A 13,891-nucleotide genomic window follows, 5' to 3' on the forward strand; every position below is an offset into this window, starting at 1 on the left:
GTTTCTTAATTACTTAATTATGCGACGAACGAACAACGTTTACAGACTATTCTATTTTAGAACGACCAAAAGGGCAACTTTTCGATATTTGTAGGATTTTTTTTTTCCGTATATCTTCAGTTTTAGTGGCGTTAGAATTTAATCAAGAATTAGTATCAACTGATTTACTATTAGTATTTTTTTTCCCCCAAATTATCCCTCCTGCCTAGCTCTCGTCCTATCCCAGTAGATTGCTAGGGTTAAATGGTTTGCTCCATTCATATGAATATGGATCAAATATCTGATCTCATCTTAAGTGATGAAATGCGGAACCAGGTCCCATTCCAGTGGATTACTAGAAAACTGATTAAATGATTTGCTCCATTCACATGAGTAGGGATCAAACATCTGATCTCATGCTTAAGTGATGAAACGCCAGACCACCACGCCAGCCATGTTAGTTAATTTACATTAAAGTTTTATATTTTTCCTACTTATTCTAGCTTTAATTAATACTCCTACTCAACACATAATGATTAGATTCAGGCAGATTAAGTCACTAAAAATTACTCCCTCCGTCCAAGATAATTCAACCCAATATTCTATTTCGGGCCGTCCCACATAATTTGTCCCATTTCACTTTTACCATTTTTGATAGTGGACCTCATATTCCACTATCTCATTTCTACTCACATTTTATTATAAAACTAATACTTTAAAAGTAGGTTCCACATCCCACCAATTTTTACCACTCACTTTCCATTAGGTTTCTTAAAACCCGTGCCGAGTCAAAGTATCCCAAATTATCGGGGACGGAGGGAGTACTCCATAAGAAAGTACTAGCTCCTACCTCATCTCCTTTCCTTCTCTTTTACCATTTACCAGGCTCAGTCACTGCCTATTTCCATAAGGTATCATTAAAACTTTAAATTTCTCACTTCACAATTAATATGAATGAAGATTACTAAACACTAATCCATGCGGTAATATCACTTCTTTATCAAAGCAATCTCATTGAAATAAACACATAGACTCAAATTCCGAAATAACAACTTGAATCACTATGATCTAAAAATACCAGATCGAAGATACTACTAGTTTTATTTATGGAATTAAACTCTAGCTTCTCTAATTTATTCGCTATCAGAAATGTCAATGAGTGTAGATAAGTAGGTGTGCAGCAGTGGATTCATCCCCAAACTCAACTCGAGCTCCACCTCACTGAGTCCACTTTCCGGAACCGTTCCCTTATCAAACAGCATTAAACTCGGCTCGACCGTTTCAACCGAGAACGAGTCATGGCTCGGACCCCTTGTAAATTTCTCACCAATCACCAATTCTTTGCTATCGTCCCACCCTGTGATGCTGAACTTGGCCTCCGCCTCGCTAACATACTCGGTCGTCGCGGCCGAGTCAGCCAGCGAGGCGGATCGTCTGCGGCGGCATCGGCTCCCGGCTCGGGCGGCTGAGCCTTTAGAGACGTGGCGGATGTCGCAGCTCTGTAGGGGCGAGATGAGCTGGGAGCCGCCTAGGACGGCCTCGACGGCGGCGTGGCAGCGCGGCCACTCGCCGGAGCTCATCAGGCCGACGGAGCCGAGGACCGGGTTGATGATCCGTCCGCAGGCTTCGTAGAGGAGTGACTTGAAAATTTCTGTTGACAAAAAACGGAAAATGTCATGAGATTTTGAAGTAACTAGTATGTATTAATGTGTAAAGGTTTTGGTGGACATACCGGGGCGGCTAAGGGGTGGGGCGGCGGCGAGGAGGTTGAGGAGGCCGGCGCGGCCGTAGAATTTGGCGAGGAACAAGGTGGCGTTGGATTGGGATTGGGGTGAGTTAAGCCAGTGGAGGCAAGGTCTGAGGATGCAGTCTTCGCTGCAGCCTTTGCGGAGGACTCGGCACCCATTGCAGCTTAATCCCATTTTCAGTAAAAGAGAGAGGAGAGAGAATTATGAAATGTATATAGGGATGTAGAGGAGGAGATAGACGGCGGTATTTATTTGCAAAGGGGAACCCGAATTTGTGACTCAAATATATACTACTACTCCCTCCATCCTTCATTACGAGTCACACTTCCGTTTCTGCACTTGTTTTATAAAATGATAATAAATAGTTTAAGTGGAGAAATAGTAAAGTAAGAGAGAGAATAATGTAGAGAAAACTTTACCATTTCTCCACTTAAACTATTTATTATCATTTTTATAAAACGAGTGCAGAAACATAAGTGTGACTCCTAATGGGGGACGGAAGGAGCAGTAATTTTTATTTTTTCATTTTAGTATGTCTTGATTCGGTATAGTTTGTTATGTTATGTTTCTGTTTAATGCTATAATTATCTTATTGGGTCTAGCTCGTCGTCTATGTGCCTATTTATATAGAAGTAGTGTACATAACTTTGTAATCCGAAAACAATCTATATCAATATATTCTCTGTTTCCTGCCCGTCGACGTAGCCAACACAACGTTATGTAAATTTGTGTCTCTTTACGTTTCTGTTTGTCTGGATACACAATTACTCTATTATGTCACAACAATTCATATTCTATAATCTCCTAACAAGTTCTGGATGTGCTCTGTTCTAATTCTCCTCCATGTTTTGAAACAAAATTCACAAGCAAAGCGTGTATTGTTTTGGTATAAGGCATGACAAGTTGAGATTTGAGCCAATTAAAGCTAAGAGTTGATCCCAAAATTAGTATGCTAGGAACAAGCGGCGCGTGATAGCCACGTTGATTGGCACAGCCGCGTGTGCGCCTTGCCCATTTTCCCTGGTTTCCCTCCATTAAACTCAGTTTTTTATACAGTAAAAATCACTTAAATCTAAACAAGACTTTGTGTAGGAGTAAAAAAAATATTCTCCAAATTGTTCACTTTGGTTCTTCAAACATTTATTATAGCAAAGGTAAGAAAAAGTGAATTGAAAAAGTTAATGAAATATGAATTCTACTTTTACGAGTATTAATTTTATAATAAAAATGAAGCAAAACAATTATTAGAATATATAGACTATTTATTATTTATGGTAAAAAATGAAAATGGACAATTAATAAGAGACTAACAAAAATAGAAAAAAAGACAATTAACGAGGAATAAAGGAAATAATGTTTGTATAAAAATCATCATGTTTTTTTTGGGCCCTGATAATGTTGTTGTGGATCCGTAATAATTTTAAATATCGGAGTACAAAAGAATGTTGTTTTATGCACTGTCATTTAAAAAAATTACAAATTGACATTCGACGAGCGAAGTCAAGATTTCAGAGTCGGAAAATAGACGCAAAGATATTTTTTTAATCAGAGTCAATATTTTATGATTTAACTAAATATTGTTATTATTCATAAGGTTTTCAGAGCATGTATAGTTTGAAGTTTAAAAGTGTATAGCACTACTTCCTCCGTTCCACGGTAATAGAAGCATTTCATTTTCTGCACTCGTTTTAAAAAAATGATATTAAATAGTTAAAGTGGAGAGAGCGTAAAGTAAGAAAGAAAATAATATAGAGGAGATTATTATCTACAATATTATCTTTTTTATGTTACTTTTTCTCCATTTTAACTATTTATAATTATTTTTTCAAAATTAGAGGGAGTAATATTTACATTTTTCATATTTACTCTCTCTGCCCAACCCCTCCCCTCCAAAAATATACTCCTATGGAAATTTATGAAATAAATGACGCCATAAAACATAGAGTTTCTCAAATATGATAGTGTTTGATTTTATATCATGTAGTAGTAGTATCACATGTTTTTATTTTGTACACCTAATTAACAACAATTCGAATGTACTGCATCTCTTAAGTTACTGTAACTATATCCATATCTTAAGATGGGTGTGAATGTGTGAGCCAATAAAGAGGCCTTCTCGGCGAAATATAAATGGGCTTTCAAATAAGTAAAATTTAAACATTGTAAATGGGCCTTACACCTATTAATATGACCCAATACACTTTTGGGTTAAACAGTGTAAAGTGCCTATTAATAGACATTTTTTGAGGGAATATTATTAATACACTATAAACTAGTACTAGTACATAAACTAAATGATCAAACAACACATTTTTTGAGGGAATATTATTAATACACTATAAACTAGTACTAGTACTTAAACTAAATGATCAAACAACATCTGTAGAAACTATGTGAATGCTATAGTTTCTTCAGATTGTATAATTCGTACTATAAAAGACTAAATTCTCATGACGACAAAGAATTTTTTGGTGGATATTAATTTTAGGTTAATATCAACGGATATGTCAAATTACCACCCGCGACGGCAAGACGCAATAGTAGTACTATACTCATTCAGTCTCATAATAGATGTCACACTTTCTTTTTTAGTTTGTCCCACAAAGATGTCATATTTTCTTTTTCGGAAAAAATTCTCTCTTACATTAATATAAATATACTATTTTCTCTCTTCACCTAACACACAAAACAACATATCCTAAAATCTCGTGTCATTCTCCAACTATGCCGTATTATGGGACGGAGGGAGTAAATTTTTTAAGCGATTGAAACTTATATTTGTATTAAAACATAATTACTATCCTATAGAAATTTGGCATGTGAGTTAGACTTAGTATCACACATAATAATAACCCATTATTTTGCCAACAATTATAAGGGTTTCTTTATAATTTATGGGAAGTTGGAAACACTAAAATAAGGATTAACAACACATACTAGCTGAAAATCAAAGTGTAGTAAGTCGTGTTTGGAGGAAAAGATATGTAAAGGACAAAAGTTGATGCCAATCCAAGAAACTACCAAACAAATCCTAACATGAGTCTTTTTCAACCCTGGGCTTGTCTATCCCGCCGCACAACCCCATTAAATCTCTTTATTTTCCCTTTTTTTTGTACTTTTTGTCTATCAAAATTGAATCCCAACATTTTTTTGTCTATTTCTATTTTTTTTACTAGTATTACTTAGCATTTTAAGTAATTTTCTAACCCTATTTAACTCTATACTTAAACTTCATTAGATCTATATTATGAAACACAAGTTTTACATAACCTAACCTATCCAAAAATACTAGTTAAGTAAAAAAAAATATTAAAGAAGGGATCGGCGGGGTATGATGTTCCTTTTTGGTACCAATAGTATATGCATATCTAAGTTGTATGGATTTTAATTTATAGTTTGTCCTCCGAATACTACTCCCTCCGATCACGATTAAGTGACTTAAGATTTTAAGAAATATAATAGAAAGTGGTACAAAAATTTAGGTAGAAAATAATTCTTACTTTTGTTGAATAATAAAATGTTATTAAGATGAATCAGTGGGATTTGAAGTAGTAAAAAAATAAAGGAAACACTTAATCATGAATGGACTGAAAAAAAAAAACAATTGAGACAGTTGATCATGGAGGAAATAGTACAGTATATTTTGAGAAATATTTCCATAGTAGTACTAGTTTAGTATTGTAAAGAAAAATTGATTTTAGCTTTATCATACTACTATTATTTTAGTGCAATATCCGGGTTGGAGGAAATGCTGAACCAATAATATTACTATAATACCCCTGAGCTTGACGTAAATCGTAATCCTGTAAGCATTGTTTCCATTTGGTAATGTATTTTGTCTACATCCAATTTTTACAAGAAAATGACAAAGAGGTTGTATATTTATATGGATTTCAGCCAAACTTTGGCGTTTGATTGTGAAGTGGACCAAATTTTAACTGTTGTGGAATGGATCTGTCTTCCTTTAAAGTTGCATCAGATTTATGGATGTAATGATCCATCTTCTCAATGTCACAGTTGAAACCCTCTGCTCCTTCCTGTCAATCTATCTAACTTCTTCTGGGTAAAATAATAGCTTCACCATTTCTTTTTTATTTCTTCTTTCATGTAATTTCTCAATCATCTTATGTTTATTTAAGACACCCATGTGACAAATTTCCTTTGACTCCATTTGTAGTATATATTACACTATTACATAAACTTAATATGCATTTGAAAGTAATGAGAAATTGTTTTAGACATATCAAGATTGTGACAGTCTCCGAGAGTACTTGTGAATTTGTAGTGTATTTAAGCTTTATTGTAAATTATTATACTAGGAAACCACCATTTTAGATCAATGGCTTGGTCTTCTCATATAATGGATGACGAATTAAATTTAGTTGTTAAGACATTATAAGTATAAAGTGAATAAGTGTGTGCACAATTAATTAGTGGAGTAATAAGTTGAATTGTATAGTCTCACATCTTACAATTCATCAGTTCATGAAAAAAATTGCCACAAATTCATTTTCGATTAATCCACATAATTTTGCTAATCTTTATTGATACATAGCAATATGGTCTATAATCTTGTGGAAGGTGCATTTATTTTGTTAAAGAAACCGTATTCATTTGCTTTTACCATACGTTTATAACAATATTTCTGAAGTCAGTGTCAGTACAAGTAGTGTCCATATTAGTGAAAATCAAATTTATTGTTAAAGCAACAATTCAATACACAACAGATCCAAGTAAACTACAACTACAGCTTTTAAATCAAAACAACTTTTACACGCCCAAAATTCACCCAATTCAAGTAACGCAGCTGCAGACAAGAATTACCAAAGACATACATCAAGTAATTAAAATATCACCAGAATTCTTGACATCCCAATTCCTAAATACGAGTAAGAAAAAAAAAAGGTCATCTGATTGAGCGAGGGTCTATTTCTCTCTCTTCCGATTGTCCATATATAATTTAATTTAATATGCCAAAAACCATATATACACCATGACAAAATTAAGACCTCAAAAATAACTAAAAAAATCCACTGAAATTCATGAAAATTCCCATGTGGACCCATTAGCATAAATCTAAATCAAAACTGTTTAGCAACGGCATCACTTGAAAGGAAAATTCAAGCAACATTCAATCATACACATAAAAATTTTGATCACAGTAAATAGAAGTAAATTTTTTGCAAAGGTAACTTTTGTATAAATGTATGTGGCGTACTAAACGTAAAGTGTGTGCAGAATCTGCAGTTACCAATTATGGAAAAATGAGGTAAGTCTACCAAAGTGTAAAAAAATTCACTCATAGAAGAGCAAAATGCTCTAAGCAATACCAAAAATGTAAACTGTGCCCCAATTAATTCTCACTAAAAAGAAATTTTGGTCTTGAGCGACGAAACAGTGAAAACACTAAAACAATAGTATCTGTGATATTCTCAAAACTGATTATATCTTTCAAAAAACATTTTTTTTGAGGGGGTCACAGTGATAGTGAAATAATTTAGAATTTGAAAACATATATAACCAAAATTTGGAATTTTCCATTAAGATTAAGAATAATACTCAAATCAGAACTAATTAATTAGAGATTATTAGTGCATCATGATTATATGATCCTCATCGTCTACTTGATATATGAAGCAAAAAAAGGAAGAATCTTGAATTCCCAAAATACCCACGGTTTAGCCCGTGGAATATAAACAATAAATCTGGAAAAGGGGATACAAATTGTATCATCGTGAACTGAGATACGAGAAAAAACGTGGGTATTTTGGATTAAAAAAATCCAAGAAATGAAAAATAATGGAAAATTAAATGTAGTAACACTAATTGTGGAGAGGATCTGGGCAGCTAGGAATTCTCCTTTTATTTTCAAGAAAAGTAGTGTTTGTGGCAGTGGTGTTGAGACCGGAAATTCTGGATTTGAAATACTCTGTGAAAATCTGGGTTTGATTGATTCTGGGGGCGGGGAATGACCGAATTGCCCCTACCTGGATTTGGGCTGAAATCCAACAGAGATGAAGAAGAGGTATGATAAGCAGGAGCAGCGCCAGCGACGGTGGGCAAAACAGTCTTTTTCTACCGGAAAGTGACATCGGGATGCGCCCACATATAGCGAGATTACCGAAATAGCCCCCCAACGAGTCTTCTTCTTCTTCTTGCCGGCGGCGGGGTATATACGGAGGCTTCTGATCTTCACTAAAATCACTTTTGATGCTGTTTTCTCGCTCTGGAGATAGAGAGAGAATGGGATGAATTGACGGCTAAATGTTCCATTTACATGTTAGAGAAGAGAGAGAGAGAGAGTGGAGTCGTTGATCATACATGTAATGTAAGGAAATCTCCGGTTTTTTTAGCTGGTTTTGTTGTTGTGTTTTTATGGCGGAGAGTAGAGGGAGCTATTTACAATTTACTGCTAGGGATGGGCCCCACTCTCCAAACGCCACACGTCGATGGAGAAATTTGTTGGAATCAAATAAAGTCACAATCAGGTTTTAGAAAAAAATTAAATTAATCTTGTGTAGCACTAGGTATAGCCATATAGGTTATTCAGTTAACCGATAATCGAATTGAAAAGATCGATGATAATCAAATAACTGATCTAGGATCAGTCGGGATCGGTTCAGTCCTGGTTCCATGTCTAAGGACGAGATAATTATCGGTTACAACTAATAGTAGAATCGATTTAGCAAAAATAATTAATTAAAATTTCTGTGTTTAAGTTATTTTTATTTTATTTAGAGAATTTTACTATAGATTTGAATGAGTCCGATCTTTGGTTATATTTTTGTGATTTTCTATGAGTTTAGGTAGGTTATAACCCTCACTTTATTTAAATAATCATTAAATTTTTAATACCTGAACGGTTTTGTAGGAAAGTCATTTAGATAAATTTGTGGGAAAAATAAAAAAGTAATGAACCTCTTAATATTCACATTGTCCAATGTTTTATAACACCAATTTTAATTTATTTTTTCAATTTGGTTTCTCTTTGATTAATCGAATCAAACTGTGTATATAGATTAGGAACCTAATTCATTTCGGTTCCAGTTCTTCGTTTTTGGAAACTTGGGGTGTTGTGGTCAATTGACTCTAACTGAATCAACCGAATTCCCAGCCTTGATATTGAGTTATATGTGACTGTTAATCAAGTAGGATAATTAATACTCCTCCCTCCGTCCCACATTTGGAGTCACTTATTGTTATGCCTCGGGTTTTAAGAAAGAGTTGAAGTGTGTAATAAATGAAATGAGATGGTTGGGACGGTAGATAATGACATTTTTATATAATTTTGATGAAAAATGAGGTAAAATTCTATGACCAAATATGGAAAATTCTAAAAATGATTCTTAAACTGGGACGGACTTTTAGGGCAAAAAGTGACTTTAATCTGGGACGGAGGAAGTACTATATAAATAGATTACGAAGTTGTGATTGATTCTATTCAAGAGGGAGAACGATAAACTCTTATAATTGACCCCTTCACATGATGAGATTGTACTAGTGCTAGTAGGCCCTTCAATAATTAACAAAACACACGTTAAAAATGACGTGGAGGATGGGCGGCTATTTGCATTGTCACATATATTCAACTATGGCTGTGAATTGTGATAGACATATGCTTGACTTGATTTCGTACGATAATATATTTGGGTAGACCAAATGAATAAGAAAAATAATACATGTCGAAAATCGATAATATAAACAAACAAATGTATAGGCTTCTGGTCCTCTAATTAGTCCAAGGGTCCCCGTGTTGTGTGGTTTTGTAAATTGCCATTTGCTATAAAAGACTTCAAGTTGCTTATTATTGTACTACCTACTATTTTATTTTATTAGTAATAAATAAATATCAAAATCATCCTCAGCACTCAAAATCTCTAGTTAATAGTTTAAGTATCATCGAATTTTAAATCCATACCAACTTCTTAAATCTATATAAAAGATGATATATTGAATGTGAAGCAGTTAGAATTAAGTTTCCTAATACCAGCATTAGCAAAGTTAAATTGTCTCTAAGACCCGTCACCCGTTTCATTTTTCAACATTGCACAAAATCTTGATCACATGTCACTTCGTACATACGATTATAAAACAATGCAGTGGCTAATGTATATGAAGTTTATAGTAGTACTACTGCTATTTTATTAATTGACAATTAAAAATAACATAGATTTGCAGAGACGATAGATTCGGTTGATCCAGCTGTTGGGTTGGTCGGCTATCCAGCTATGGTATTAACGGAGTATTACTATTGGGAGAATGATACTGTGTCCCCAAAAAATAGTTTATCTATGCCATTTTAATATGTCTATTCAAATTAGTTTTTTTTTTTTTTAAGAATTTTATTCACAAAAGATCAAGTAAGTCCAAGTCCAAAAGTTACTTGAACTAGAAAAATATAAAACCATACTAAATAATAAGCCCACATATCGAGCACTACTACCAAACTATAAGAAACCAAAGAGGCATCATCATCCACTACAACCATAAACGATGATATATGTGGGTGGCCCAAAAGTGACCAACCCCCACAGAATGAACAAACCGAGGTAACCAAACAAGTGACCAACAAATCACATTTGAAAATGAATACATTTGAGGTGTTGGTGGGACTTGATTATTTGTTATTGAGCCAGCACAAACTTGATTTTGGGTTGGGCCCCTTTGGCCTAACTTATTTGCAATTCTATAGTTTTTATAATTGATGAGAATGGTTAGAATTCATACACAGTAGTACTCCCTCTATCCGCGAATAGGAGTTCCGTTTTTCTATTTTACTCCATCCACGAATAGGAGTCTCAGTTCACTTTTACTATAAATGGTAATAGGATCCCACATTCCACTAACTCATTTCCACTCACTATGCCATTTAAAACTAATATATACAATTGAGACTCTTATTCTAGTAATTTTTTTCACCCACTTTTCTTAACATTTCTTAAAACTCGTGTCGCTCATAAATGAGACTCCTAATGGGAAATGAAGGGAGTATTACATGTGAAATTTTTCGATGTTCACTCACTCAATGATACAGGTAACTTGCATAACAATAGTATTAATCACTGATCAATACTGTAAGACATTATATCAAATATCATAGATTCCTTCCAGACATCATTTCTGTTTCAGACCCAACGACACATCATCAGACAAAATCTAAACAGGCCAAAATCAGATTCCACTGCTTGATCTGATTTTGGCTTGAATTTCACCATTAATCAGTCAACAGATATTGTAGACAAGAAGAACAATCACATCTCCGTCGCCTAAGGTATACATACTATAACAGTCACTCACACTAGCAAGAAAAACTCTTCACGATTCACCTCCCTATACACGCCCTGTCATGCCAACAGCCGAACCAGCATGGTTGAGCTTCTTCGCTGGCTGAGTGGTTGCTCTCGTGAAGTACACGTAGTAGTAGACGTTGAGAATCATTGTTGCAACCACAAAGACAGCTCCAGCGATGAATATGCCCTTTCGTAGCGACTCACAAGAGAAATTATCTGCGTAGATCATGTTCCTGTATTGCGTGTGGTAAGCATTCTTCTTGGCACCAGCTATCAGACAAGCTTCGGCCACTATGAATGTCGCCCTGTGAAAGTTCAGCAATAATCATTCACAAATCCAGTCAAGTAAGCGATATAGCAATAGTTACTATGCTGTGATTCAACATATCATAATTCCCGAGTCCTGTGAAAATAAAGGGACACATAATTTATATATACCATGAGGCGAGAAAATATATTATGGCCCAAGCACGGTTTCCTCCGGGTGTCAAAGGTCTTCCTAAGCACATGCACCTTGTGACACCCATGAGCAGGGACTCGCTTGAGAGAAGGAACAAGAAAGCCCCCACTCCGTAGCCAGTAGCAGCATCTGAGTGGTAAACACAGTATGTTTGATTAGTAGCAGCATCCGTATGTAATTCACCCTGTTATGCAAGGAGAGATAAGAAAGCAAGTCATAATTATATTTCTGCGCAGCTAAAATAATGAAAAGTAAATAAGTTAGGAAGCAGGTTATGAAGTAAAGATATTGAATGCTAGCATTAGTCAATAGTTTTAACAAGGCAACATGCTAGAACAATGTCTCTGGGATCTTGATAACTGTATTTAAGAATATATGTAGTCCAACATACCAAAAAAGCACTAATATAGTTTGGAGTACAAAAACATGTTTCACAATGTTTCGAAGTTAGGACTGTATAAATATCAAGTAATTCAAAGTTTTTATTGAAAAGACGTACGCATACGTATCTTGGACAGGTAAAAACATAAAGCAGTGAAGCAGAAGATCACCAGAATAAGAATCAACCGGTTATTATACCAAGTACCAACACCTAGCTAAAACCAGAACAACATGGGACAATAAAGTAAGACAAAATACTATGTTAAAATCTTAGTTTAGGATAAATGCATAAAATATCTGAGTCTGTGGCCAATTAAAACCAATTGAAGCCCTAAGGGTACACAGCAATGTGGAAACTCACAACATGTTTTATAGGAGATACACAGCCAAGAGCAGCAACTGAGTAAGCAGAGGAAAAAGAAAACTTGCACTCCGAGATAGGAGAAGTAAACTACACATTTCTTGGCTACCAAAGGTTGCTCATAAACGATAAGTATCTAGCAACATCCAGCCCAACATGATTTCTTCAAAATTTATTTAAGTACAGTAATCAAAAGTTTGCAAGGTTTTGCTTCGTACAAAAAAGGAATCTTTATAACAAACCTAACATATTGAAACACTGAGGCATCAATCTGCCACAACAAATTTTGCTTTTGCTTAAATACATCCACGAAATACCAGAAATCACATTAATGCCTACCACCGGAATCAGAAATTAATTTCTCAAATGACAAAAATTGAAAAGAAAAGGGACATTCAATATAAAGGACCATAATTAACCACAGAAATAGCAACATTGCAAACCAACAATTAATCAATCGACAACGAATTATTCTACGAACTATAAACAAAATCTAAAAACCCTTCTCTACTTTCCGAGGGTTTCTAAAATAATTATAGTCAATCCAAAACCTGTAGAAATCAAAGGTTACAGATTTCAAGTGAAAATGCTCTCATCAAGTGTCACAAGCTATTAATTTCATGAAAACATAACAAAAACAATCCTTCCCCAAAAGGACACACACGGTGAAACCGCACACACTGGCAAGGCCAAGTATAGAAAGCAAGTAAGGTTACACAAACAAAAAGGCACAGATACCAGAAGAAGAAACAACAGCATTTCACAATCATCAACTAAAATCGAGTTGGAATGTGTCGAAATGAACAGAAAAGGCGATAGACAAGAGAGATCGGATGAATTACAGTGCTACGGCGGCGCTCCGCAGCAATCGAGAATCCAAATGCAACTAAGCTGAGAACAATGACAAGGAGATGAACGAGCGACGACCCTTTGCCTTCTCCCATATCAGCTTCCCCGCTCCTTTGTCTCAGGGTAATTGAGGTGTAAATAACAGAGAGAGTGTTTGTGTTTGTGCAGATTAATGGAAAAGCACAGTAGGAAAAGAAGAAACAATAATACGCTGTTATCCGAAAAGCGCTTTTTATGTAAATTCTTTAACCTGACGTGATTTTGAGCAAGTGCGTTGCACGCTTGGTCAAACTATATTTAATGGAATTTAATTGAAAAACAAACGGGTATATTAATCACACATTAATTATGAACGAAAGTAATTAATTTTCTTTTTTTTTCCAATCTAGACATTTTAGAATTTAATGCTCCATATTTTTTTATTGGCAAATAAACACAAATTTTAAATGTAGTCTCACGAAAAATGTAGATAAAAAATTACTATCGTTATCCTTTAAAAACGAAAATAATTTTCATTTTGATTCATCCATTAAAAATTGAAACTTTCTATTTTATAGAATTATTTTTATCATAATGAGGTATGACTCATTCTATACTAACAATACAATAATCATTTTTCTTTATACCTCTTTTTTATTTTATCAGTTGCGCATTAAACCCGTATCATTTTAAAAATTTCTATAAAAGATGGAGATAGTAGAATGCACCAGTTGGAAATAGGGATGTTAGTTCATCATGACCCAACGGCTGCTCCAATTAGCCCGCTAAAACTAGAGGATTATGATTAAAAAATCACAACTTAATTAGATACCGCGCTAGCATG

The 13,891-nt window shown here is 34.5% G+C and overlaps 2 protein-coding genes across 2 annotated transcripts; both read right to left on the bottom strand.

Moving 5' to 3' along the window:
• Nucleotides 1-968: 968 nt before the first annotated feature.
• LOC125203264 (LOB domain-containing protein 41-like) lies at nucleotides 969-1,964 on the bottom strand. Its single transcript, XM_048101576.2, has 2 exons — nucleotides 1,712-1,964; nucleotides 969-1,630 (listed from the first exon to the last, which is right to left on the bottom strand). Exons 1-2 carry the CDS (start codon nucleotides 1,899-1,901, stop codon nucleotides 1,113-1,115), a joined length of 708 nt encoding a protein of 235 aa, XP_047957533.1. The 5' UTR covers nucleotides 1,902-1,964; the 3' UTR covers nucleotides 969-1,112.
• Nucleotides 1,965-10,766: 8,802 nt separating this feature from the next.
• Nucleotides 10,767-13,264, bottom strand: LOC125204506 (sodium/hydrogen exchanger (DUF1218)). The gene is made up of 3 exons (XM_048103182.2): nucleotides 13,062-13,264; nucleotides 11,456-11,661; nucleotides 10,767-11,322 (listed from the first exon to the last, which is right to left on the bottom strand). The coding sequence occupies exons 1-3, from the start codon at nucleotides 13,161-13,163 to the stop codon at nucleotides 11,058-11,060; spliced, it is 573 nt and encodes a 190-aa protein (XP_047959139.1). The 5' UTR covers nucleotides 13,164-13,264; the 3' UTR covers nucleotides 10,767-11,057.
• Between the last annotated feature and the right edge of the window lie 627 nt (nucleotides 13,265-13,891).

This window comes from Salvia hispanica, chromosome 6, assembly GCF_029641045.1.
Source record: "Salvia hispanica isolate PSC_SH4W2 chromosome 6, Shi_PSC_v1, whole genome shotgun sequence".
NCBI classification, from domain to species: Eukaryota; Viridiplantae; Streptophyta; class Magnoliopsida; order Lamiales; family Lamiaceae; genus Salvia; species Salvia hispanica.

Excerpts from the sequence above, each read along its gene's own strand:
- LOC125203264 (XM_048101576.2), bottom strand. The coding sequence starts at position 1,901 with ATGGGATTAAGCTGCAATGGGTGCCGAGTCCTCCGCAAAGGCTGCAGC. Across the intron at positions 1,631-1,711 it reads CCCACCCCTTAGCCGCCCCG|AAATTTTCAAGTCACTCCTC; the intron begins GTATGTCCACCA and ends TTTTGTCAACAG.
- LOC125204506 (XM_048103182.2), bottom strand. The coding sequence starts at position 13,163 with ATGGGAGAAGGCAAAGGGTCGTCGCTCGTTCATCTCCTTGTCATTGTT. Across the intron at positions 11,662-13,061 it reads CGGAGCGCCGCCGTAGCACT|GGTGAATTACATACGGATGC; the intron begins GTAATTCATCCG and ends CTTGCATAACAG. Across the intron at positions 11,323-11,455 it reads ATATATTTTCTCGCCTCATG|GGCGACATTCATAGTGGCCG; the intron begins GTATATATAAAT and ends GAACTTTCACAG.